The sequence below is a fragment of the Metopolophium dirhodum genome, chromosome 5, assembly GCF_019925205.1.
Source record: "Metopolophium dirhodum isolate CAU chromosome 5, ASM1992520v1, whole genome shotgun sequence".
Classification (NCBI taxonomy): Eukaryota; Metazoa; Arthropoda; class Insecta; order Hemiptera; family Aphididae; genus Metopolophium; species Metopolophium dirhodum.
Window position 1 is genome coordinate 3,677,645 of NC_083564.1, and position 24,957 is coordinate 3,702,601.

The following is a 24,957-nucleotide window of genomic DNA, read 5'->3' on the forward strand; positions in this document are numbered from 1 at the left end:
AAATGCTTATAAAAAAAAATTGTACCTATGTATTTTTAATATTTTTCAACTGCTATTAGAACGATATATCAGGAGTCTTATATTAAATTTTCACGCTTTTTTACCCAACAAATAAAAATTTATTGATATTTATAGAAAAAAAAAATTAAAAAAATTGAAAACTGACAATGTCCGTAAACAGCTCAAAAAGAGTCAAAATATTTTCAACATTTTATGGTGTATAGAAAATGGTAATATGAACATTCAGTGAAATTTTCAAGTATCTACAGTCATTCGTTTTTTAATTACAATAAAATAAGAAAATTGTTACATGAGAAATCGAGTAAATATCAAATGTTGTAAAAATATAAATTTCAGACGCTCATAAAAATTTAATTTAAGTTTCTTCTAGACATTTTTTTTTTGATAAAGGTAGACAAACTTATGAGTAATCTTATATTACATTTTCAAATCTTAGATTTAAAAAGAAAAATTTTTATTAATTCTCAACTCAAAATAATTTGCTATTTTTCGTAATTTTTCCGTATTTTGTCAAAATTTGAACTTTAAATGCTTATAAATAAAAACTGTGACTAAGGATTTTTAAATTTTTTTCATCTGCCTTTGAAACAATAACCTAGGAGCCTTCTATTAAATTTTCAAGCTTTTTTACTCAACAGATAAAATTTTATTGATATTTATAGAAAAAAAAACTAAAAAAATTGAAAACTGACAATGGTCGTAAACAGCTCAAAAAGCGTCAAAATATTTTGTGGTGTATAGAAAATGCTAATATAAACATTCAGTCAAAATTTCATGTCCCTACGGTCATTTGTTTTAGAGTTACACCAAAAACCAAAATCGATTTTCTCGAAAACAGATTTTGCGTAAAAATTCCCGTTTTTCCTTAATTTTTCTTTTGTTTTTCACGTCGCTTGTGAAAACTACTGGGAAATTTTTACTTTTGATCCCCCAAAGTACCAACTAGATTCACTTTCCTATCAGAAAAGTTACTATTGAAGAAAATCCAAGCACTTTTACTGTCCTAAAAGGTGATGACAGACACAAAAATAAAAAAAATAAAAAAAAAATAAAAAAAAATAAAAAAAAAACACACATCATTGTAGAATCAATACATTCATCGCTTCGCTCAGAATCTAAAATTGAAAACAATATTAATAATTAGATTTTTTAGTCTTTTTTTAAATTCAAGAAATTTAGGTTTGTATTATATAAATAAAAAAGGTGGGAAAGTGGGGGCAAAAATAAAAACCCATATCATTGTAAAATCAATACATTTAACACTCCACCAATAATCTAAAATGAACCAGTGAAATGGATTGTTCTGAAATCTAAACGAACAATTTGTTTTGTTGTGCGTTAGCAAGACGGAGACAACACATTCGGGTGTAACCATAACGTCCTTTAAACTATAAAAACTGTAATATGGTTAGTAAGATTTATGTAAGTATTCTTAAATAATATGAATGCGAAAATCATGATTTTCTAATTTTCTAAAATAGTATTGTATATACGGTATACCAACCCTTATTTTTATTCTTATACAATAAAATTGTATTTCTTTATGAATATAATATAATAGTTTATAAAATTTGTAATAAATAACCTACCCTGAACCTATAATGTAGACATAATATAGTTACGCACGATCATTGGCTTAAGGGCAAAATACAATGTCGAACTTGGTTAACGAATTGCCGTGACACGTGAACATGCTAGTCGTGTTGTCGAACGGGTAACTGTAGGCGTACGGACAGGCTTCCTTGAAGAATGGCGGATAGTTTTGGGGCCACGAGCTTCTATTACAAGTGGCTGGGGTGGTGTAGACACCTTGGCAGCAATCACTGTCCGTGTTGAAAAGCGCACAGGCGCTCTTGCACGCCACCACCCTGGATCCATCGGCCGCATTGACGGCCAGTTTGTCCGGGCACTTGCTGTTCAGGTCGGCAACACAATTAGCCGGCTTGCAGTCGGTGATGTTTTTCGATGTCATTGAATATTTGTTCGGCATAATCCTGATCGGCAGGTTAAATCCGTCCACCAGTGACACGTGGTAGAAGTCAATGTTGTCGGACTCGGCGAACCGTATCTCAGCTAGGGTCAAGGGTGGCACGCCCAAGGTCCCGTTGCATTGGATCTTGTTCCCTGCATCATCAAATAGTATTGCAATTGAATATACGATACAAAATCACATAGGTATAGTATATGAAAATAATATGTGCATATTATATATAGGTACCTACATTAATACACAATCACTTTTTTAGTCGTTCCAATATTACTCTCCCTATATACAGCATATACCCAGTAGATAAAAGAAAATACCTAAAAATTATTATAGAGTAGATTCGCATAATTTTTTTTAACTTATAATATGATGTTGTTAAGGCAGATGAATTATGACAATACCTTTCTGACCAGTAAAATAAAATTACAATGATTTAAAAAAATTCCTATATTATTATACCAGGTAATACGAAATATAAACGTCGCAGTAGATTTTGTGTTAATTTTACCCAGAGATTAATAATTGAAGGTCACATTGATGCTCCACTCTTGTTATAGCGAATTAACGGATTAAAACATTCGGGTCTGGTTAACACCAGGCTCCAAGAGCCCTTTCATTATCCAGAAAGTTGGTCCAACTTAACTCAATGTTTAGGCTCTACTGGTGGCGTAGCGTAGATTACAACTTAAGTTAATTAACGTAGGCGTTTAAAATGTGAAGTCAATGGGTTTGAGGGTCTCTGCCCCACACTGGTTTCAAACATCGAATTTTAAACATAGGTACACAAGTTTCATGTACATTTTGGTATGAATCTTCCTACCTCAGTAATACTTTTTTCATCAAAACTCAGTGTAGCGAAATACTTTAAAAATAATTATTCAATCGCACACTTACATACTGTATTTATTATAACTAATTATAAACGATCGACAAGAAATATAAACAACCATCACTGTAAGTCTGTACCCGGGGGATACAGAATCCATTTAACTCAAAGCTGATGGAAAATGGAGAAAAATCCAAAAAATATTGGATAAACAGAATAGTATAGAAATAAAAACTGTTGGTCTGGGATCTGGTTACGAAAAATATTTGGACGGTCTTATGTAAATCCAGAAGGAGTTTTTAATTGTTTTATAGAATATTTTACGGCACACTTCTCAATAGGCTATAATGATCCAAAAATCTTAACAAATCTTAACAAATTCTGAAAATTACATCAATGAGTTTTCAAGATTTCTGCCATATGTTTGGGCCTTATTTTCAACCACAAACAGTTCTAAATCTCTTTATGCAAAACTTATTTCTTTGTTTACAAATTCACACCAAATATGTTATATGTATTTATTCATACAAGTCATATACATACGAATCCAAATAGATACATTATTCTCAGATCAACTCAACAAAAAAAAAAATTAATAAAACACAAAATAAGTCTAATACATTCAGGAGGTACCTACATAATATATTTTTAGTCAAGAATACAGGTTAGTTTTATCAAATATTTTATTATTATTGACAATAAATAAAAACGTTGATTACATGGCCGTACGAAATTGAAATAAACATATATTATTATAATTCGTGATGGTACGAAGTATGCTGAAACAGGTATATCATCACAGGCGTATTTGAAGGAAAACAAGCGTCATACGTGACCAGTAGTAATAGCGATGTGTCTAGATTCCATAGAGCGTGGATTATTATACACTAAAGAAATCGTAAAAATATGGAATAAAAATAAAAAATAGTTATTTGTATTTACAAATGTACGCAATTAGTTCGTTTATTTGGTTTAATAATAATTTAAAATAAATTTAACATCTTACTGAGGACATAAGTTAGTACATAATTAAAAACAATTTGTTTTTTGTAAAATTGTCTGACAAGATTATGAACAAAAGTCAAGATCTCCAGACTGACAAACTTTTTTTTATATTATATCATTGAATTCATGTTTAATACAATCCATTATATACATTGACTCACTAACTTACTGTACAGCAGAGCGACTTCAACTTACCCACTTTTTAAGATTTAAGATTCTAATTATTTATATAAAAGATACTAATTACTTATAAGTAATGAGTAATGTGAGGTAGACCCTACCCGATTAAGACTTGTCTCCTATACAGTCTTCTGAATAATATTGAAAGGGTCGGTACATCGCAATAAACACGTTACGAATCGACCTTATAATATACTCCCATATCTACCATAGACTTACCGCAATCGCCTGTTTCGCATTTTCCTTGACTGTCACAATTAGTCCTACCCCAAATCCTGCCTGCCCAAGTTCGAGGCGAGAGAATGAAATGGGTCTTGTAAGCGCTCACCGAAAATCCGCCGTTTTCGAGATGTTGCTGTCCTGTGTTGCCTTGTATGCCGGGCCATACAGTAAACGCGCAGTTGTTTGTAACTCTAATCATGTGTGCCATAGTGACTCCAGCCATTTGAACAAAAAACAATACTAATTTAAAGTCCATCTCGAGAGTTGAGACCGCGCGGGATTGTGATAGGTAGTACTGTGTGGATATGTAGTGGATACTGTAGTGTATCGGCGGTTAACTTACGATATTTTTTGAGAGCTGTTTTAGCAATGACGTCGAATCTTGTTTATACACCAACGTGAACTATTCAATAAAAATAATTTCTTTTATAAGGTTAGGTTAGGTCTCAAGGTTGTGGATGAATGGTGGACCTCTTTCTCTTACTAATAAGATTATCAATAGGTAGACGATGTTGTTCTTTTCGCACCATGGTCACATAGACCTTATACTTAATAATAATAAAAAATAGTACCTATATATTAGTGATAGGTAGGTAATAATTATTTTATTTTTTCATTTAATACTTTCGAAAATAATAAGTATAGGTAAGTAATCATAATATATATATTATATAAAAAATATTTTGATTTGTCTTAAGCTGTTAACTGATATTTAAAGTTTCCAATTTTTTTAGTTTTTTTTTCTATAAAAAAAAAAATACTAATCGTAGAAACTTGAAACATTACACTATTGCTTAAATTAATATTATAGGTAATAGTTAGATATTATATAGTATATGATAGTATTATATGACATTTATTCTGGGTGAAAATTAGTTCAACCTACCGTTTTAGTTATAGAAATATAAATGTAAAGATTATTACAAGTACCTACCTATTATACTGCCGTCATTAGCCTTTGTCACCGGAGAACGATTTTGAGAAAAATGTGTTTTTGTGTTTTGTATTTTCATAAAATCATAACACCTTGTACATTCCAATTATTTAAATATGATATATGTTTGCCTATGTAATTTTACCCAACGAATCAATGAAACAATAATAAATATGATTAAATTATTTTTTAACAAGATATTTTACTTTTCACGTTATACCTTAGTATTGGTAAAAATTTTTGATATGATAAAATTATTTATACATTTTAATATTAATGAATTCACAATACAAAAATATTATTTCCAAGTGAACTTATAAATAAAAAAAAAATACTTTATACATCATTTTTATAATTAGCATGTTGGAATATTTTGCTTTGCGATACGTAAACCGGTCCATGTTACAAAGCCAAAATGCCGTCAATTATAATTTGTACTATGTACTAAGATAAAATGCCGCGGCCGTATCTCCAACAATACTTACGGCGTTAGTGCTTAGTATTTTCGTCGTTTTTACCTAGTAACCACGAATTTTTCTACGATTTACGGCGTTATAGTTATTTTATTATTGCTTGTATTATACTTTTGGAGTAATATTTCAGACATACGACATATTCATCTACACAAACTAAATTTTATAATAATTTATTTAATATCTCATTTCTATTTTTTTGGGACTTACGGTGTTTTTGCTTACAGATTTATGGTACCTACTGATAAAGCTGGTTTTGTTGCCAATTTCGTCATAAGGCAGTTTTTGAAGCCAACAATTTATTGGTTTTTTTTATACATAGCTGGTTTTGAAATTGACTTGATATAGGTGGTTTTAAAATAAACATCAAAACACTTAATGAAAACCAAACATTAATTTTACTTCACGCACATTCCTTGACAATATTAAAACTTGATTTTATAAAAGAAATGAATACATTGAACAAATGGTATACCTATAGTAGGTAGTAGGTACTATTATCAGAGCGTAAAGGTTTACCTATCTATTTTATTAATTCATAACTGGAAAAAAATTTTGATTATGACTAGTTTTGAAGTAAACATAGTCCGATGCATGTCCAATTAGTTGGCCATGGTCAGATGATTTATATTAAAATCAACCACGATTTTCCATGATCAGCTTAGACAAGTTCATGACGATAATATGATAGGTATAGAGACGATTCTGCGACGATTACATCGTTGACCTGTAGTTATAGCCTTGTTAGTTGTTTGATGTTAAATATTTTTACTTGTAATACAGTGTTCATTATCTATTTAAAACATTGAATTATTTATATATATAATTTGTTCAGTTAGTTATTTCATATGGGATAGAGATAGGGGAGAGGCTTACAATGACCATTTAAACTAAGTTAAAAGCACTATGAATAAGATAATAAACAATAATTAGATTTATTTTAATTTAACATAGTTTTAAAAATACTGATTTTTATATAAGGTTTTTAATTTTTATTTAATGTACTACATTTTAATAAATTGCTTAACAAATGTACCCTATTAACAGCTTATAAACATAAAAACATTTTCCTACTTGCTGTCATAAGTATAATACTAGACTCAAAAAAAGTATCAATATAAATGTGCCAACTTGCCATGAGCATTTTGGTACCAAGAGCTGCCTGAATCATGCAATATCATACTTTCTAGAAATGTAGGAATAAACATTAATAACTTCTCAAACTCCAATTTATTTATGCGTTATACATTAATTTATTATCAAGTATAATTTAATCAGTATCTGTTAATTTTTCTATTTACCATTATTCACTATTGTAAAAATTTTAGGTATCACACTACTATAGTATTTAATAGTATTCATCACTGACCAAAATTATATTTATTTTGTTTATAACTTTATTAACTTATATTACTATATCTATAACTCTGCAAAAGGTAAATCACCTAATTATTTTATTGTTACTATTAGTATTCTATAATCATTATTTATATAATGACTAATTTAGGAACCTCTCATCTCCAAGCTTTTGCTTATAGGAGGCAATCAAACTTTTATTGTTATATGTTAATAAAATTATGTTGTCGTTAGTTTGCAAAAACAAATATTATTATTATTATTATTGAATATAGAAGGAGTCTGGAGGACTAAACAAAACAAATTACCTTAGAATACCACAGAAAAACACACAACCATAGAGTAAGAAGAAGAAGACCAACCATGAATACCGCAGTTAGGTTAGGTTAGGTAAATTGTAAAATTTAAAGTGTCGCAAAAATAAGGGACGCAAGGTATGCATTGCACTCCCTGGCCAGGTTTTGTGTTTAAATGGCCCATCATCAAATGGAAAAATTAAATAAGTTATTATTCGAAAAAAAAAATTGAAAATGTAATTATATAATAAGTTGATATTGATATTATTATTTTGATATTATTCAAAATCAAAAAACAAAAATTCAAACAATTCAAATATTGACATTTTTAGATTCTGAGCAAAGCGATGAATGTATTGATTTTACAATGATGTGTGTTTTATTTTTTATTTTTTTTTTTATTTTTGTGTCTGTCATCACCTTTTAGGACAGTTAAAATGCTTGGATTTTCTTCAACAGTAACTTTTCTGATAGGAAAGTGAATCTTGTTGGTAATTTGGGGGGTAAAAAGTAAAAATTTCTCAGTATTTCAAAAGCGACGTGAAAAACAAAAGAAAATTTAAGGAAAAACGGGAATTTTTACGCAAAATCTGTTTTCGAGAAAATCGATTTTGGTTTTTGGTGTAACTCTAAAATAAATGACCGTAAGGACATGAAATTTTGACTGAATGTTTATAATTGCATTTCCTATACAGCATAACATTTTCCAAAATTTTGAATTATTTTGAGCTGTTTACGGACATTGTCAATTTCCATTTTTTCTATAAATACCAATAAAATTTTATCTGTTGAGTAAAAATGCTTTAAAATTTAATAGAATGCTTCTAGGTTATTGTTTCAAACGCAGATATTAAAAATCCTTTGTCACAGTTTTTATTATTTATAAGCATTTAAAGTTCAAATTTTGACAAAATACGGAAAAATCCCGAAAATTAGCAAAGTATTTTGAGATGAGAATTCATAAAAAATTTTTTTTTTAAATCCAAGATTTGAAAATGTAGTATAAGATTACTCATAAATTTGTCTACCTTTATCAAAAAAAAAAATGTCTACAAGTAACTTAAATTAAATTTTTATGAGCGTCTGAATTTTATAATTTTACAACATTTGATATTCACTCGATTTCTCATGTAACAATTTTCTTATTTTATTGTGATTAAAAAACAAATGACTGTAGATACTTGAAAATTTCACTGAATGTTTATATTAGCATTTTTTATACACCATACAATTTTGAAAATATTTTGACTCTTTTTGAGCTGTTTACGGACATTGTCAGTTTTCAATTTTTTTAGTTTTTTTTTCTATAAATATCAAAAAAATTTTATTTGTTGGGTAAAAAAGCGTGAAAATTTAATATAAGGCTCCTGATATATCTTTCTAATAGCAGTTGAAAAATATTAAAAATACATAGGCACAATTTTTTTTTATAAGCATTTAAAGTTCAAATTTTGACAACATTTATCAAATTTATAATTTATTAATTATTTTGTAGTTAAAAATGTATAAAATGTTTAACTTTTATGGCTAAGGATTGAAAATTTAAAACAAGGCTCCACGTAAATAGGTTATATATAAATTACTTTATTCACAATAATATCATCAAATATACTTGGTAATATCATAAGGTAACTGACCGTTTTCGCTCAGAATCGTTTTTCTTATACAATGATATTATATCATTAAATTCAAATTTAACACCATCCATTACAGTGACCCACTTGTAACCTACTGTACAGCAGAGCGACATCCACTTATCCACATTTTTGTTATTGAAAATGATCTTTCATCCATTTTTTTTTTTTTTTTTTGAAATTCTTACTGTTTGTATTATATATTTAAGTCTCCCAGTTCCTGTCACTACAGCCGAAAGGTCATTTTCCAAATTAAAACTGTTGAAAAACTATCTTCGGATATCAATTTAACAAGAGAGATAAACTGGCATAAGTATACTTAATATTGAAAAATCCAGGACAAATGAACTTGACCTTGAAAAATTGATAAATGACTGCAAATATGAAGTCTAGAAAGAAAAACTTTTTAAAATAAAATCATTATATAATATTTGGGTGCTGCTCTCATATGCGGACTACAAATGCATGCAGTCTACCATTATAAATGTAGACCGCATATCGTAGCAGAAAAAAATTATTATTTATAAACTGCATTATAAACACGTACATTTACTAAAAGATAAAATAAAATTGGTCAGATAAAATGTTTTGATATATGTCATATCTTGTATTTTCCAACTATGTTTATTGTTATTAAAAGATAAAATGGTTGATATATACCTAACCTACCTACAATTACTGTGCTAAATTATAACGAATTTAGTAAGTTTGTTAGTTACGAATTGGTCGTCGATTGAGTTGTACTGGGTTTATATTTGTGTCCGTTTCGTATATCGTGTGCATTATGCAATTAAAAGATTTTTATTCGTATATTTTTTATATATTCATTCATTTTATGTAGACATATTATTATTATTATTTTTTTTTTTTATTGGATAACCCGCGGCAACATAGGCAACATAGGCCATTGGGTGTGGGGGAGGGCACTGTAGGTTTTTAAATTGGGTAGGTTGGTACACGTGTGTGTTGTGTTTTGGCAGAATTTCTAATGGGGCACCCGTGGGTTTCTGCCATGCCCCGGGTGGGGGGATGGCGGCACTTGTTCTCCGGACACCGTGACTTGCCCGAAGAAAAATGCCGCCCGCGGCAAAGGAATCGAACTCGGGTCGGCTGCGTTGCAGCCGACGCCTTATTCCGCTCGGCCACTCCGTCCCCCCATATTATTATTATTATTACATTATATTTTAAAATTTGAGCTAATAAACATATTATATTATAATTATGAAAATATAAACATGGCGTATTACAATATAGGTATTATGCGATGTACGTCTTACAAGGTAGACCGCATACGTGAGCAGAAATATGTCGGTAGTCTGCATATGAGAGTATAGCACCAATATTTGTATTTTGTTGATAGTTTATTTTTTGTTATTTAAATTTTAATAATTTCAGTTGTCCTCAACGAAATGTACCAGTCTCCCTCACATGTTAATATATACACCATTACAATATAAAGCCTATTTTTATAAATAATTTTATTTATTATTCGTATATTATTATTATTATATTATTTTTTACCTCCCCTATTATACGGTCTATAATATTGTAATCGTGTATTTATTACACGCTGGGGCGGTAACGGCAAAATGAAGCCAGTCACAAGTTACCGCCACCGCCGAGAAAAAAGAATTATACCGCTACAGTGTGTGACGATCTTCTCAGGCGATTTTTACACACCAACAAATTTTACCTTAATTATTAAGTTATTTTTTAAGCACATTTTCGTTTTCTTACGATTGAGCTCCAATCACATTGTCTAGAAAAACATCCTGGCAACCACGAGGGAGTATAATAAATCGCTACATCCCAACCCTTCTGCATTTTTCCACAATCAGTCACATCCAATGCCTTGCATTCGTAACACTTCCTCGTTTCCGTGGTTAAAGACACCGTGGTTTGGGTGTTTGAACCGGCCGCGACTGTTTTCAAATCACCCTCGATACCTGAATGGCTGAATACATACATATTACATAATAAATTATAATAAATCCAACATAGCATGCAAACAAGCATAAAAAACAATACTACAATGGACACTAATTATCGATGCACATACAATATAATATTTGGGTATAATATTAATAAGCACGTTTGGATAAAATGCACTTTAACACCCCATGCAAATTTTTCGATTTTTTTTTTCGGAAGTTACTCATTTTAACTATTTAAGAACATATTATAACATATAGCATATAACAATGGTGCAATCAGAATTTGTCGGTCGGACTTAGTTATGAAGTTATGGCCTTTGGAGATTTCCAATTTTGCGTTTTTTACGCATGAGCGCAACGCTACGTTTATCATGTATTTTTATCGTTGTCCGAGCGCAGCGCAGCGATCGAGTGGCAACGCTAGCACATTATGTGCTTTTTAACAACTTTATTTAATTCCGAGGCCTCCCCAAGGTATTTTTACACAGCAAATGGGGGATATTTTCGAATTTTTTATCCGAGCGCAGCGCAGATTGTGCAAATTGTGATTTCACCATGATTCTTAAATCGTTAAAATACGCATAAAAAAATTGGAAATTAATTATAGGCGCTGCGCGCGACATTAGTGGTGTGGCGCGCGTGCGTATAAATAAACGTAATAACGCAAACGTTGTATGGTTATAACTTCTAAAATAATGGTTTCCGACAAATTCTGATTGCACCATTGTTCTTAAATAGTTAAAATGAGTAAGTTCCAATAGAAAAAAAATCGAAAATTTTGCATGGGGTGGTAAAGTGCATTTGTTCCATGTTATACTAATATAGGATCTGCGTAAACAAATACCTATTATAATTTCTAAATAATTTCGATTTCAAAATGATGTACCTATTCATTATTGAAGAATCGTTTTATTTTGTCACGATTATTTTACTTGTATATTTATAGGTGAGAATAAAATAATAAAATAATAAATTAGTGACAAAACAATAATAAAAATTGAGCAATTTAATTTGTAAATAACTAAAATTATGGGTTTTTTCCTATACGATTCATTTTAGGTGGTATAATTGCAACATTTGTTTTGGCATCAGATTTAATATAATATACTGTAATACATAATAATATAATCTATATCACGACATTTTACGTGTGCTTAATTCGTAGTTTAATCGCGTTAAATCCACAGATATTATACAATAACCACGGACTTAAGTATATTATATCATAAAAACGATTATATCTTAGATTCTTAGCCCGTGCCCCGTGGTTTTATATAAATCGTGTATCAGTATCACGGCTATAGATATAATAATATAATATATCTATTGGGAAGACAGATTAACACTGTGAGCGCTGTCGACGCCTATCGTACTGACGGTTAGGCGGGTTCCCCCTTACGTTGAGTCGGGAGATTGTATGTATTTTACCGACATTCCGCATATATTTTGCTCTAAGTGAAAAGTATTCGATAATATTAGTAGAAATTGTACTTACCAACGTATACAGTTAGCTTTAGCAATAAAATCGTATAAAGTTTCGATACCAAAATTCATTTATTATAAAAAGTAAAATAACCAATACAAAACTATATTATCTGAACATTCCGGAATCGGAAGGTACAAATTGTTTCCACCAGAGCGCGTTTTGTTAATCTGTTTCCCCAATTTATACCCGTGAGATCGGTATTTCGGTATTTGTAAATAATTAGTGTGGTAAACCTGATTGATAAGCAGTTTTAGTTATAAAAATTGATAATAATTTGTTTGGTCTTTCCCTAGCCGCCTGGCGCCTTGACGAAGTTTCGTTATTTTCGAAGGAACGGTTTGCTAACAAAGTAACGTGTGTTTTTAGCATTGTAGTAACTATAAAAATTAAAATTTATATTCAGTATTTCTCTCAATATATTGTTAAATCATATAATTTTCTTAACTAAATTTTTCGTATTGGCTTGTAACAAGTAAAGTTAGATCTGGGTATTAATCCAGATACAAATCATTTCTTCACTAATTTAAACCTTTTCTACGGTTAGTTTGAGATTAATACATAATAGCTATTAAATATGTATTGTATAATTAATATTTATATTTTTTCATAGATGGAAATTTCAACTAATAATATAAATAATTTGGTGAAATGCCTCCAAGCCACATTAAGTCCTGATCCGAGTGAACGCAAACAAGGTGAGAATAATTGACATTATTTAATTGTAATCATGTGTAACAAATATTATAACTTATACCTATTATGTTTATTTTGTAGCTGAAAACTTCTTACTTTCTATTGAATGTAATAAAAATTATCCATTATTATTACTTCACATTATCAGTGCACCAAATGATGTGAATGTGAATTTGGTCAAGCAAATTGGATCAGTTACTTTTAAGAACTATATAAAACGAAATTGGCCTATCGTAAGTATATTATTTATTAATTATTACATACTAAAAATGTTAAAAAATACAAAAATCATAATTTTTTTTTCAATTTTGATAATTACAAGATATATATATTTATAATTATTTTTTGAACTTATATATCTAAACTAATCTAAAAACTACTCAAAATTAAGGGATAAAGTTTCTATAGTCATAGACTATAATTTGCTGATTAAAACAACTACCTAAAAAGCTGTTATTTAAAATGTTACCTTAGCCATTAGCCATCATAAGTTGTTAAAGCATAGTTCATGGGATCACTTTTATAATAAGTAAAGAGTGGCTAACTGGTCGTTTCCTTATCAAATTCATCCATTGATGACACTATCTTCCTAATGTACATTTTTTATTTATTTAGAAAGTAAAATTATATTATAATTTTTAGGTGTTATTTTGATTGTTATTATAACTTATTCCTAGATATATAGAAAATGAAATAAATATAACATTCATCATTTGCAATTTAGTAATGATTTTTTCCGTTTTAAGAAATTCAATTTAAGGGGATTCCATACCGTAATTTTCTGTTTTTGTCTAACACACGCGCGACATAGGATTTTTGACGGATTCTTTGCCAAACATATCAATTGATCTAATGAAGTGATGAGAATTCTGAAAAAAGATTTGAATTCGTTGTCAAGTCTACTTGAAATCGACTTTCTCACAATTTTGATTGTTTGATTTTAGCTTCTCCAAAAATTGAAATACAAAAATGTTTAAATACTCTTTTTTAATATGACGTTTTCTGGAATTTGGGGGATAATATCAAAAATGTGGGAAAGTCGATTTCAAGTAGACTTGACGACGAATTCAAATCTGTTTTCAGAATTCTTATCGCTTCAATAGATCAGTTGGAATGTTTGGCAAAAAACACGTCTAAAATACTATGTCGCGCGTGTGTTAGACAATAACAGAATATCACGGTATCGAATCCCCTTAATTGAAGGATAATTGATAGTCACTAGTAAATGACAAGTTTTATTTTGTTACATTGATTTACCAAAATATTATTATAGGATGAAGACACATTACAAAGCAAAATTCATCAAGAAGATCGCTTATTAATAAAAGAACAGATTGTGACTGTTATGTTGAATGCTCCAGATGCTGTTCAGAAGCAGTTAAGTGATGCTATTTCACTTATAGGAAAATATGATTTCCCAGATAATTGGCCAAATTTATTGACAACAATTATTGAAAACTTTGCTGCATTCGCTAGTATGTGAATTCAATATTTTAATAATATACTTTTGTTGTTTATATTATTAGATGTAATATTGTGATATGTTATAGATGCACCAACCAGTGATCTAGCACCTATCAATGGAGCGTTAGAGACAGCGCATTCTTTGTTTAGAAAATATAGATTTGAGCTTAAATCTCAGAAGCTTTGGACAGAAATAAAATTTGTATTGGACACCTTAGCTAAACCTCTTACTGAATTATTTGTTGTAAGTTTGTCAAGAACTTTAGATGAAAGTCAATTTTTTATGTATCAAACAAAAGATAATTTTTTTAAGTTATTAATATTAAAAATTTGTTCTTAGCTTACTATGAATTTATGTGAAGTGTCAAAGGATCCTAAAGTTTTTAATGTAATACTTGTACTGACTAAAATATTTTATTCGTTAAATTATCAGGTAAATAAACATATTATCATTTTTATGTCTAGATAATTATACATTTTTAAATTATTTTATTATCAGGATCTTCCAGAATTTTTTGAGGATAATATGCAAATTTGGATTAGTAATTTCCAAAAATTACTAGAATTAGAAATCAAAGAATTAGAAACTCAGGTAATTTTTACCATAGCAAATTTATATAACTGTTTTATATCTATCTATTTTTAAAGAGTGATGACGAAACTGGTATATTGCATCAAATTCAATCACAAATTTGTGAAAACATATCGTTATATGCACAAAAATATGAAGAAGAGTTTTCATCTTATATGCGATCATTAGTTACAATTATTTGGAAATTATTGATTAAAACTGGATCACAACCAAAATATGACACAGTAAATATTTATTATTTTTTTTGAAATTTAACTATGTTATTGTTATTTTATTTTAAAAAAATATTCTCATTTATTTAGCTTGTTATAAATGCCTTGCAATTTTTGTCAACAACTGTTATCAAGCCTCAGTATCGTGATCTCTTTGATGATCCATCAGTTTTCTCAGCTATTTGTGAAAAAGTTGCTATTCCTAATATGCAATTTAAAGGTATGCAAAATATGTCAATTACATTTTTTTTTTTTATTGAATAACAGTTTCAGAAGCGATGATTTTTACGTTTCTAAATGTATATAGTTTTATTTATTTTTTATTAATTAGTCCATGTTTTACTGTAGCATCAGATGAAGAATTATTTGAGGACAATCCAGAAGAATATATTCGGAGAGACATTGAAGGATCTGATGTGGATACTAGAAGAAGAGCGGCGTGTGATTTAGTTAAAGCACTTTCAAAGGAGTTTGAACAAGTTACTATGTCTTCATTTGGTTTATATGTAAAAGTAAGTTTATTTATTGTTATTTAAAATAAAAAAAACAAAGTGTCACAGGCGACCCTCGGAAGATGTGAAAACAATAACAAATATATTAGTTTAGAAATAATATAGATTTATTATGTTAAATTTGAAGTAAATATTCATAATTTAAAACACGTCATATTATTTGTAGGATAGGATTGAAAATGTTTAAGAATTATATTTGTTCAAATTTTATTTTTCATAACACAAAGAGATAACTTTTAAGAACAAAATATTTACATAATAGGTATAAGTAAAATATATATAATTATTAAACATATTTATACAGACTATCGGTCGTTTAAATAATAAAGCCCCAGGGCATCAAAAAAAAAAAAAAAATCATAATAGGTAGTTCCGCTACATATAATAGGTCGGTACATATTTACACACACATATACTCGTTCAGATTAAGATTGAACCGCTCGCTTGACCAAAACACGTTTTTTTTGTGCATTCCGGACACCAATGGGAGCGTATGCATGGCGGCCAGTACCGGAGCCAACGATCGACGATGGCCGGCAATGACTATCGGCCAATCACAGAATGCATAGCCATTGCGTGGAGGGTCAGGCACTGTCCGGCGGCTCAGTCTGCACGCGCGGAGCCAGTTCAATCTTAACCTGAACTGATTATAGTGACAAACAAATTTAAAAAAAAAAATAACCTCCATTAAAAATTTGTTTGGGATGAATTTTGATCTTGATCTATCCGCCCAGTCCGACGTCCGAATTGGACTGTTAGTAGCAAAAGAAGTTTTGGTGTTTGTCAAAAAATTTGAATAACCAGTTGAACTCAGAGCCTCTTTTTAATAATATAATAAGTATCAAGCGTTACGCTAAAAGGATAACACTCGATAATTTTTACTCCCCTGTGGAAGGATTTGAACGTTGTATAAGATGTTTTCACATCAAAAACACATTTATAAATTAAGATGTATTGTTTTTATTTTAGTCTATGTTAGAGCAATATGCAGCTAATGAACAAAATTGGCGTAGTAAAGATGCTGCAATGTTTTTGGTGACAACACTTGCATCAAGAGGAAGTACTCAACGTCATGGTACAACTAAAATTAGTGAACTTGTTAATATAGAAGACTTTACCACTTTGCATGTATTACCTGAACTAACAAAACCAAATAGTAAGTACTGAGTACACAAGGCCTTAATAAATATAAATATTTATATTATTCAATGTTTTTTTTTTTTTTTTTTTTTTTATTAGGAAAATAAGGCTTCGACATTATTCAATGTTTTATATATATCATAAATGTATCTATTTTTTATGTCTTTAGTTAATGGTATGCCTGTTATGAAAGCTGATGCAATTAAATATATAGTGACGTTCCGTAGTATATTACCTCCTCATCTTATTGTTAGCACATTACCAGCACTTACAAAGCTTTTAGAAGCTGAGAGTGTAGTTGTTAGGATTTATGCTGCAGCTGCAATTGATAAAATTTTACTTTTGAAACAACCTGACACTAAAACTCCAGTGTTAGTATTTTTTTATAAATTAATAATTTTATGACTTACGTTTTTATTATAATAAACTTAATTTATCTTCGGAATATAAAAACCCAGTTAAATATTGTTTTGTTTATTTAATGTTTAGGATTGATGCAGCTACATTATCTCCTTTTGCAGAACAACTAATTAAATCTCTCTTTGGAATTTTAACAAAACCCGGTTCGGAAGAAAATAGCCACACTATGAAAGGTAAAATTAAAATTTTTTTTTTATTTATCTTTGATAATCATAATATTGTGTATTGTAAATTTTTTTTCATTTATTAATAGCTATAATGAGAACATTTTTCACGCTGAAACAACAAATAATTCCTCTTTTGGCTGAACTTTTACCTGTCCTGACTGACAAACTTACTATTGTTGCTCGTAATCCAAGTCAACCAGAATTCAATCATTTTCTCTTTGAAACCATTTCATTTTGTGTAAAGTAAGTTTAATTTCAAAATAGATAATAGCATTTTTAAATTAATTATTATTTTTAAATGTATATTATTTGTGCATGTATGTTAAACATATTGTATAATATTTGTTTGTCTTATTATAGACTAGTATGCACTGTAACACCCGAAGGAGTTGGTTCATTTGAAGGAGTATTGTTTCCTATATTTCAAATAATATTGCAGCAAGACATTTTGGGTATGATTGGACAGTTTTTTATTCAATTGTATACCCTAACATTGGTTTTATAAAAATTTATAGAATTTATGCCATATACATTCCAATTGTTGGCTCAGTTACTTGAATTCCACAGTCCCGGCAATGTGGGTGACACCTATACTATATTATATCCATTTTTGTTGACACCAGTGCTGTGGGAGAAAACCAGTAATATTCATCCATTAGTTAGGCTCTTAAGATCATATGTGCGTAAAACTTCCCCAGAAAATTTTGAGAAATCTTTAAATATTGTAAGTGTTTAAAATTGTGTCTTTGGAAAATTATTAATTTATAAAAAATATTTAGAATGGACTTTTAGGTGTGTTCCAAAAACTTATTGCATCAAAATCACAGGATCAAGAAGGATTCAGATTACTGAAAACAATAATAGAGCATTGTCCTATGTTAGTAAATGCAACAATATTTATACATTTTATTAAATTTTAACTCAATTAATTAATTTCAGGGAAGTATTACAATCACAGATGAAAAATATATTTGTTCTCTTGTTTCAACGACTAACTTCATCTAAAACTACCAAATTTATACGAGAACTTATTGTGTTTATATTCTTCTGTGTCATCAAATATGGAGCATCATTTATGGTGGATCTCATAGATTCAATTCAAAATGGGTTGGTATTTACTATTTTTATTTTGTAAATTGTATCTTTCATAATAATCATGTGAAATTATTAATTGTAAACCTTATATTATATTTTAGTATGTTTGGTATGCTGTTGGAGAAAATCATGTTACCTGATGTTCAAAAAGTAACTGGAAATATTAATAAAAAAATCACTGCGGTTGGCATCATAAAGGTACTTACAGACACTCAAAAGCTAATTGACGGACCTTACGCACAATTTTGGTATGTTCTTTTTCCAAAATATGGTAAAATAAATGTTATTTTAGTACTTTTTGTTATACTGTACTTTTATTAGTATCATTATCTAAACTTCTAAAATGAAACGGTTTCCATTAAAATAATTTACTAATTCAATTAGGTGTTATAAAAGAAATAGTTTTTTTTAAGATTTGATAATCTGGTATTGATAAAGTAAAGGGTTAGAAGGAAAGATTTAACAAATGAAATGGTGAAACATGAGTTTTTGGGTCAAGAAGATTTTTAAAAAAGAATCAAGTATAATGAAAATATTATTGATACTCTTATATTTTATACAATATCACATGACTACATGAGAATTAAACAAACCGTAAATTAAAAACCAGCCATGATAACGAGTTTGTGGTGGTGGATGATGTGACAACGCGTTAGCGACGACTGTTGAAAAATAAATTAAAACTGAAATATGATCGGCAGTATATGTCTCATAGTGCAACGATAACCCCCACTCACTTTTTAATTCTCCAGGGCTCACCATGTTTGCGAAATTAAATTTTGTCTTATATTTATTTTTATAGTGAATTTATTCTGTATTTGGATGTTTATTGGAACTGCAGTTAGTCTATTCTAAAAATAATGTAATGGTATCACAAAAACAAAATATTTTGACAAATATTGGAATATAATAATATATATATATATATAATTATTGTGTGTTATTAGACATTATCATTTCATTATAAAATAAATATTTTATTTAAATTATTTGTCCATATTCTAAGTGGGTAGATGTTGTCTTATCGTCTCCTATGACGCTTTGCCACTGATCAAATGTATCTTAACCCTTTCTCTAGATTGCTTGACTGGAGAAAGAAATCACCCCTCTACTCTTCCTGTAGTATAATAGATACCTATGTGGGGTCTTTATAAATTCTGTCACCAAGTGACTAAACTAGGCAAAAAAAAATATAATATATTATGAATCATAAGTTATTACTTTATAATACTTTAGTATTAATTAAATTAACTAAAAATAATGTTACAGGGCTCTACTCCTTCAATCTGTTGTTTGCTTGTTTGAACTTCCAGAAGATGATACTGTCTATTCTGAGGACAGATTATTACAAGATGACAATGATAATTCTTATGAAGCTGGCTACTCGCAACTTGCGTTTGCAAGCGAAACTGAATATGATCCTTTAGAAGGTAAGTAACAAATAATACATTAATAACACAACAATAAAAAATTATTTTTAAATGCTTAGTCATTGTAGTAGGAACTATTAAAAACGATATTGTCAAAATCCAATCTATAAAATATTATTTAAGGAGAAATTGGTGGGATATCTAGAATAACTGAATGACGTCGCTGGGCTGAGCTCGGCATAATCACCTATTTTACACGTGTTAAAGTTGCTCGCTTTACACAATGATTTACCAACCCAAACATTTTTTTTTTTTATGTTTGATTGACGTAGATTTATGTGATTGTTTATGCTTAAGACAATAGAAGTATCAGAATTTCAATATAACGATTTGTTTTTTTTAATATAAAAAAATGAAAATACTAAATAAATTTTTTCGGTATGTTCATACATTGTAGTTATAACAAGGCATTGATTTATTTTAATAGTTATTTTAATATTTCAAAAAAACTAAACACAAGAAATGAGAAAGGAGTGGTGCGGATGATTAAGCATAATTGTAACTATACCAAAGAAAAGTGGAGCAAATCCTGTGAACAGTTTAGAACACGTGAGTCTACTGACACATGTCTCAAAAATCCTAACAAAAATAATAAATCGAAGAATAGAAGAAAAAGTAGAATAGTACTTAAAAAATGATTAATATGGGTTTAGAAGACGAAAAGGTACATGAGATGCAATTCCAGGACTGCGAGTGTAAATTAAAAAGGAGATTGATAGAAATAAAATTACATATTTAGCCTCCATAGACCTGGAAAGGCCTTTAACAATGTAAATTGAAATAAAATGCTGCTCACATTACGAGAAATAGGTGTTGAACAACATAATCTAAGAATCATTCACAGTCTCTACAAAAATCAAACAGTTTGCATTAAAAAATGAGAAATCACTGCTAACTAGAAGTTTTTAAGATGGATGTTGGAGGTGTGTGGATAGGATAAGTTGGATAGAGCGGAAAACAAATGAGCACTGTGAGAGAAAAGCGTACAGATGTGATAAGAGCAAGACATTGGAAAATGGTTGGACATGCCCTGAGACATTCAGAAGAGTTGCATAATGTAATATCAGAGGGTATGATAGAAGGAAAGAAAACTGCAGGATCTCCATGTAACTTATATAGGACAAATTAAATGTGATGCAAGAGTCAAAACCTTAAAGGAACTTAAAGAAAACTAGCAATCGGTCAGAATGTAGAATTGAAGTTGTAAACCAACCTTCGGGTTGATAAAAAAAAAAACTAGAAAAATTCTAGTTCCACCAACGTTTTCAGTAAATAAAAACACACCACATACGCACATAAAAAAAATTAAAAATATACTTTAAAGGTGGTTAATTATTGTGTGAAGCGAGGAACATTAACACGTATAAGATAGGCAATTACCGCAAGTTCAGACCAAAACGTCACGCGTCTTTTTTCAATTAATCATAATATCTCATTGAACAATGTGAGTAGAAACTTAAAACCTATACCATTATTTTTAGAATTGAATATTCTTTCAAATTAAAAAACTTATTTTTTGTGTTTTGTGTTCCTTGATGAATTAATGTTTTGTTGTATTTTAGGAGTAGAAGCTAAAATGTTCCTAGGTCAATCATTAACCAAACTTATGAACCAATTACCTGGACGAGTTTCTATACTAATGAGTCAGGGAATTACTGAAGAGCGGCGTGCACAAATTCAAAACTATCTAATTAGTCTCAATGTGCAAATTATGTGAATTCAATGATAAAAAATACCAACATTATTAAATGAGTTTTGTATATTGTATGTAATGAAATTTTTTTTTTCTTGAGTTTTAAATAATTATTTTGTTTAACTGCATCAAACACAAAATACCTTTTTTCTCTTCAGTTTATAACAGTTAATATTATAGTAAATTAATTTTTTTTTTTAGCTAAGAATAACTTATAATTTTAAAAATGTGTGTATATTTTTTATCTTGTTTACAAAATTGTTATAATAAAAGATGTTCATATTACTTATAAAGTACAGTAAAGTACACAACTACTTATTGTAAGAAAATAATAACACTTCATTTTAAAACTAACTACTGGGAGACTCAATTTAATTGAATATAAATTATTTACAGTGGTTACAGAATATAATTGCTATTACTAGTGGTATAATTAAAAAACCGATGGACCTAATTCTAATTAAATTTGATTTTAAATGATAAAAAAAAAGGGAGTAAGTAGGTTTTATGTAAGTTATGAGTGTGTAAAGTATTACAATTTAAAAATGTTTATAAATTGTATAAAAATTAAAATACTGTAAAAAAGCCAACGAATGAACACAGGTAATGTTCTTATACTGTTCTTGGCTTAAAGTTTGATAGTAGATGAATTCACTCTAATATTAAAAGTAACAACACAGACATAGGCGTGCGCACAGGGGCAGCAAGGTGTGCTCTTGCTGCCCCTGGACGGGTTGAATATTGCATGGGCCGAACTGGTCCAAGCTGGGCCAACACACCGGTAAAAATTAAAAAATGAGTTGGTTATCCAAAAAGACAAAAAAACACATCGACAACAGACTTCTACGTTCTACAGTATTCTATGACCATTATTTATTACAGATGTATCATACTATCATGTGCATAAATGCATAATATGAGAAGTTATCTATATAGTAATAGACAATAGTATAATTGATTGAAAAATGAAAACTAAAAATAAACATGATTCCCGTGTTCCGTCATAACGATGCAGTACACAGATACTATTAATAATTTCATTATCAATTTATCACTGTCCCTCACTCCCTCATTCTATTGCAGTTAATACTTTATTACATTACTTTATTTGTCATTGTCATATTTGCTGTTGATTGTTGTTGATGCATACTCGCCTAGTCGGCACTAGTCGGCAGTCGCGTATAATATCTTATATCACGCATTTATGCAACATTGTTTTGTTGTTAACATACGTTTAACAGTTTTATTTTTTTCTTATAATATTATATAAGTATTAGTGTATTATATTTATACAACTGTCAACTGTACAAGGATTGGTGCAGTGCAATTTTAATTATTTTGAATCTTTTTATACTTTTAATATTAGTTGTTAAAAATATAATTCAAATAAACGTAAAGGTGGTGCAGAGAAAATCCGAGAGAAAAAAATGAAACTGTTGGCATCAGTAGGAAAAATGTTGATATGGTATACCGGTGTTGAGCAAAAACAATTTATGATTAACCAATGATTATCGTTTGAAATAGTTTTATTTAAAGGTCAAAGGTTAAATTTTGATTTTGAGCTTAAAAATATTAACTTAATACCCATGTATGGGCCGGCAAAAATATTCGCTGCCCCCGACTTGAAACTCTGCGCACGCCTATGAACACAGAGTTGGTTCTGCTAAACATAAATTAGCTGTTACGCGCGGGTCAGAGTGAAAAAAAAATGGTGCGCTGAAGTAATAAATTATACGTTTTATTCAAATCATAATGACACCAGCGTCTTGGGCGTGAGTTCATAAAAATCTTTATAAATAAATTTAAAAAATAGTGTATTTATGTTGGTTAATTAACCAAAATTAACTTTATTCATCTACATCTATAATAGATGAAATACATAATAACAAATACAAAATTTGATAAGCTACCTAATAAATAAATAATTAATTAATTTAGATATCCATTCCATGAACTCTGATCATAACTAATGTCAGACTTGGGTAGTATTCCGAATACTTTTTAAATACTTGTGTTATGACAAAGTATTTTAGTTACCTATAAACAGTTTACCTATTTTTACTATATATCTGTACATTTAAATATTTAATACGTAAATATAGAACATTAATATTAATTTTGTAATTTATAATTAAAGATAAATTTGCGCTGAATACGATGGTGTAATTATAATTTAAATACGATTTTTAGTTTTTGAATTATAATTTTTTAAATGTAATAAAGTCAAGTATGTCCCTATTTAATACGGGTAAATTATACTCCGAGCCAGCCTCGGATTCGAGACTGTGTTGGAGACTGGTGGAAAAATTAGTGTGCTATGTTTTACGCACGGTTATCTACTCGAGTATAGATAACCGTGGTTTTACCATAGATAATATTATATTCTTATATTATCTATGGGTTTCACGGGACGTTTTTTGTGGTAGAGTTTGGCCTCCTTATCTCTAGACTTCAGGATTTTATCAATGGTACTATTTTTGTTAGCAACTACAGATAGCGAACTCCCACCGTGAATATTGAAGTATCAAGCTCGGGGGAGGGGGGGCAATTACATGGTATTTCTTATGATAAATAAGATTAGTTATGATTTATTTTGTATTGTATTTAATTATTTCTAGGCCTGTAGTTTAAAAAAAATAAATATTTTTTATAAGTCATTTCAAATTTACTATTTTATTTTACCATTAAAAACTATGTTATTCCTAATACATTTTGAATGAAGTGAAGTGTTTTGCCCCCCGAGAAAATGGCGGCCGTATACTATCTTAAATCGTGGCCACGGACTATATATTGTACTAGCTCTAAGTGAAACTCTGGGAGAGTTGGACTCGCTGAGAGTGGGTACCAATTTTGGAGACAATGTCGTTGGAATTATAAAAGTCACAAAGGCTGTAGGACGAAAGTTTAGGATTTGTGATAAGGATTAGTGATATGGATTGGAGATAAGGCTTGGCGCTTTGGCGGGAATGTTTAAAAGTTTGAGCGTCTAGCAATCCGTCACGAACGTTGTAAATGGATAGGCTAGATACGATCTCCAGGATCATCTCCCGTTTCTCCGCTGCTTTTGGTTGTTAAAATTGTTAAAAAGTGTAGAGTCGATAGGTTTATTTGATTGTCTAGCTATCAGTCATAAAATCACATAGGTAGGCGATCCGACTGTGTCGGATCGCGGACTATATGCGAAG

At 29.5% G+C, this 24,957-nt stretch overlaps 2 protein-coding genes across 2 annotated transcripts; one reads left to right on the forward strand and one right to left on the reverse strand.

Moving 5' to 3' along the window:
• Positions 1-1,424: 1,424 nt before the first annotated feature.
• Positions 1,425-4,644, reverse strand: LOC132945350 (uncharacterized). The gene is made up of 2 exons (XM_061015062.1): positions 4,239-4,644; positions 1,425-2,145 (listed from the first exon to the last, which is right to left on the reverse strand). The coding sequence occupies exons 1-2, from the start codon at positions 4,495-4,497 to the stop codon at positions 1,658-1,660; spliced, it is 747 nt and encodes a 248-aa protein (XP_060871045.1). The 5' UTR covers positions 4,498-4,644; the 3' UTR covers positions 1,425-1,657.
• Positions 4,645-12,631: 7,987 nt separating this feature from the next.
• LOC132945267 (exportin-2) lies at positions 12,632-22,057 on the forward strand. The gene is made up of 21 exons (XM_061014960.1): positions 12,632-12,893; positions 12,965-13,049; positions 13,129-13,280; positions 14,321-14,522; positions 14,598-14,755; positions 14,852-14,944; positions 15,011-15,103; positions 15,160-15,327; positions 15,406-15,535; positions 15,664-15,827; positions 16,797-16,983; positions 17,137-17,338; positions 17,457-17,560; positions 17,641-17,797; positions 17,915-18,006; positions 18,070-18,278; positions 18,334-18,431; positions 18,494-18,661; positions 18,751-18,897; positions 19,919-20,079; positions 21,642-22,057. Exons 2-21 carry the CDS (start codon positions 12,965-12,967, stop codon positions 21,794-21,796), a joined length of 2,925 nt encoding a protein of 974 aa, XP_060870943.1. The 5' UTR covers positions 12,632-12,893; the 3' UTR covers positions 21,797-22,057.
• Positions 22,058-24,957: the final 2,900 nt, after the last annotated feature.